Consider the following 3,367-nt stretch of genomic DNA (forward strand, 5'->3'; position numbering starts at 1 on the left):
CACACACACACACACACACACACACACACACACACACACACACACACACACACAAAGTCAGGGAATTCCAGACAATGACACAACAATGCTGTCTGTGCTTTTCTTTTTCCTTCTGATGCACATAATACCCGGAAATAATTAAGTCTGAAGAAGGTGCACGACCTGTGTGCTCCGGCAGATAAAGGCTTTATTTTGAAATGAAACAAGTTTGTTTGACTTTACATTTCCTCATAAAGTTGTGGTTTTATGCTGATTTGTACTAAAACTGTTTGGCAATTTTTATAATTGAGAAGCCACACTTGGTAACTTTGTGTGACCGCTGTGACAATGTTTTGTTTTGTCAGAGCTAACTCTTAAACTTGCTTTTCAAAGAGGTAAAAGTAACAGTGGGCAAGTGGTGTTCTTTTCTTTGCCTTTTGATTGAACATTTTCAGCATTTCTTACTTCCTGTTGTGTTTGTGAGCGACCGTTTCCACTGGCCCCTGGTCGCAGAGAGGCTTTTCTTCTGCAGGAAGGTTTCATCACGTTATGCTCTGTGTCAGCCGACCAGAACTTCTCAGATGTCTGGCCCTCCATCCTCGCCTCGCTCTCCTCCTGCTTGTATGTGCGTGGAGGATGGAGGGGTCACCCAGCGCTTCCTGCAGATTCAGACAATATTGTGAGACTGAATGTGTGCGTTTTGGAGGGGACGGCGGCTGGAAAGGAGAAGAAGTGCGGGCGGGGGGAGGCTTTTGAATCGAGTTTGAGTAGAGTTTTGGCATTCTATCTTTTGTCTGTTTTGTTTTACTCACTACCCCTTGCACACCCTTCACCCACTCCTCTTCTTTCCCCCCTCTCTCACTTGTGTGTGTGTGTGTGTGTGTTGGCTGATGAGTTTGTCTCTTTGTCTGGATTCAGTCAGACACTGCGTCACCTCCTGCCTACAGACACACAGACTCGGAGATAGCATCACAGTGGCAGAGACTGGGGGGGTGCACGGAGAGACAGATGTACAGACAGAGCAGTGGCAGTGGGGGGGATGGGCATTTCTCACACATCAATCATTGGCTGTGTGCCGARCAGCCGGCTTGCTGTAGTACGGTAGTTCAATACTCGGACCCACTCTGCCACACATAATGAATGCACGGACTTGTGTGGGAAAAGATCCACAATGCATTCACAGACTAAATAAGAAAAAAAAAGTCTGATTACAGAAGAATAAACCTGTTTTCTATAGAGTGAGAGGTAAAGTGTGTGTGTGTGTTCAAAAGCTCAGGATTGTGTAATTACTTCTGTCAGTCTCAGGTAGCTGAAGTCTGTATCTTTGACCCGTGTTACAGGAAGTAGTGTGCACAAGAAAAGAAAACGAGATTTCTGAAGCTGTCATTAATTTTAGCCTCCTGAGTGGCTGTGTCGCTGCCAAAGAGGCTTTTAATAAAACTTTTAAAAGCAGTTGGAGTCCAATACGGGTTTTCAGTGGGGAGGTGATAAGGAAAGTAAGGGATTATTATTTCCTTTAACCAAAGGAGCTGCTCCGTCACAGAGAGCGAAAGGGCCAACATGCTGTATGTGCTGTCACCGTGGAGCTGTGTTCTCCCTGCTCCCAGACGATGTTATAGATATGGAAGCTACATATGAGCAGGGGAGACAGCGGGCGAGCCAGGCTGCTCGGTGTGTGTGTGTGTGTGTGTGTGTGTGGGTGGTGTTAAGAGAGACGAAACACACTCTGTTGCTCAGGCAGTTAGCTGGACGAAACAAGGCTGCTTCTCCTGAGGGACTGCAGCATCGATGCTGGAACAGCCTAACATAGATCTGTGTGTGAAGMAGAGGGGGTTGGGTTGGAAATGTAAGTTCATGTTCGTGAGTACATGTTAGCGAGCTCGCCTCGCCGACTTTGTGRTGCTTCTGTGTGGATTGGAATGGTTCAGGTGACTCTGCAGACKGCAGATCTATAGATTTTAGTAACTTCAGAATTTAGAAACGTTAACATCATACTTAAAGTAAGGGAAATTGTGTTTGGTAGATTATTTCTTTGTTGTAACAATGCTTCTTGGTAATAAATCTCATACTGTTGGAAAGCCTGTTAACTTCCCTTTTAAGTGGTGCCACATTTGTAAGGAACATGCATTTGTGGGATGAGCAGTAGAGCTGAGTATGTGGGTTGTGCACATGAAAAATTATCTCAATCTTCTCTGCCAAACAGCATATTTTGTTGTTTTGAGCTTCTGGTACCCCCAGGTGCTGCCAATTAGAAGCCTGATATAAAATTATTGCCAGGAAGTGTTGTGACAACAAATAAAGAATTAACCAAACACCTTACTTTTTGTGCTAGGTTTTTATTATTATTTATTATTATGCATTATGTCTTCTCAAAACTGTTGTTAAGCTTTTTTTTTCTGATTGTCACTTGTTTGCATCCTCAGCTTTATTCTCTCATCACAAGAAGATAATTAAGTGATCTTTACTCTTTTCTTCCCCCAGGGCCGTTCCACACTTCAGGTTTACCAGGACTTCAGCACACTATTAACATGGACGGCAGGGATGAATTCACCGAAGACAGCGAATGCTGCAGCAACAACTCCCAGGAAGTCCAAGAGCAGGACAGCCTTTCAGGTACAGGATGGAGGGAAGGGACGGGACGGGGAGGCAGCATCGGAACGTCCTCGGACTGAGGGGTGTTAGTGAGAATAAGCCCTGCTCTGTGCTCTGTTGTTTGTATTGATAGGGCTATGTTTGCCTCCATAGAAGAAAGCGATAGCGACGCCGACAACCACGGAGAAGACTCGTCTTCAAACACCTCCGTYGACGACCACATGACCACCAAGAGGACGCAGTGCCGCCTCGAAGGAGTGGGAGTGAAAGAGGTGAGTGAGTCTGCTGGAGTAGAAACGGCTTCTTTTCATCTTTGAACTTGTGTGCATTGCCAATTCATTTCCCATCCAAGTCATCTCAACTTTGCCATGCTTCTCCTCCTGCATACTTTGTCCTAGAGCTGCAATTGTAATTTATATCTGTAAAGCCCCTGYGCCAAATGATGGCCATGCCTTTTGGTACCTGTAAAACTTATAGTTTATGAAATATTAATGTTTAATGAATTATAATGACAGTCAATGGAGCCTTGTATTGGTCCAATACTGCCCCATGCTGTACTCAACTTGGTACTGCACCATAGTTTAATATTTCAACTCAGTAGTTCAGTGTTTACAGTACTAATATGATTGTATTTTGATGTTTTACTATAATTTTGTCTTAATACTGCTCTGTTGTTGTAATATTATGCATTTTTGTGTCAATAATTGTTTTGGCAATGTGGCCTCTTTCTGCACACATACAAACGAACCCCTGCCACCATCTTCTGCCACAGCTCCATTGGTCTAATGGTGTGTGT

At 44.3% G+C, this 3,367-nt stretch overlaps 1 protein-coding gene across 4 annotated transcripts in view; it reads left to right on the plus strand.

Annotated features, from left to right (window-relative positions):
* Positions 1-3,367, plus strand: part of znf821 (zinc finger protein 821) — a 16,821-nt gene that overhangs the window by 5,306 nt on the left and 8,148 nt on the right. For 2 of the 4 annotated variants that reach the window (XM_014027494.1, XM_014027480.1), the window contains exons 2-3: positions 2,461-2,592; positions 2,725-2,843. In XM_014027494.1, coding sequence (XP_013882948.1) covers positions 2,461-2,592; positions 2,725-2,843 — 251 coding nt within the window. Of the gene's footprint in view, positions 1-2,460; positions 2,593-2,704; positions 2,844-3,367 lie in introns of those variants that run through there. The other 2 variants (XM_014027487.1, XM_014027501.1) reach the window with 2 other exon arrangements.

The sequence above is a fragment of the Austrofundulus limnaeus genome, unplaced genomic scaffold (genome assembly GCF_001266775.1).
Source record: "Austrofundulus limnaeus strain Quisiro unplaced genomic scaffold, Austrofundulus_limnaeus-1.0 Scaffold5, whole genome shotgun sequence".
Lineage (NCBI taxonomy): Eukaryota > Metazoa > Chordata > Actinopteri > Cyprinodontiformes > Rivulidae > Austrofundulus > Austrofundulus limnaeus.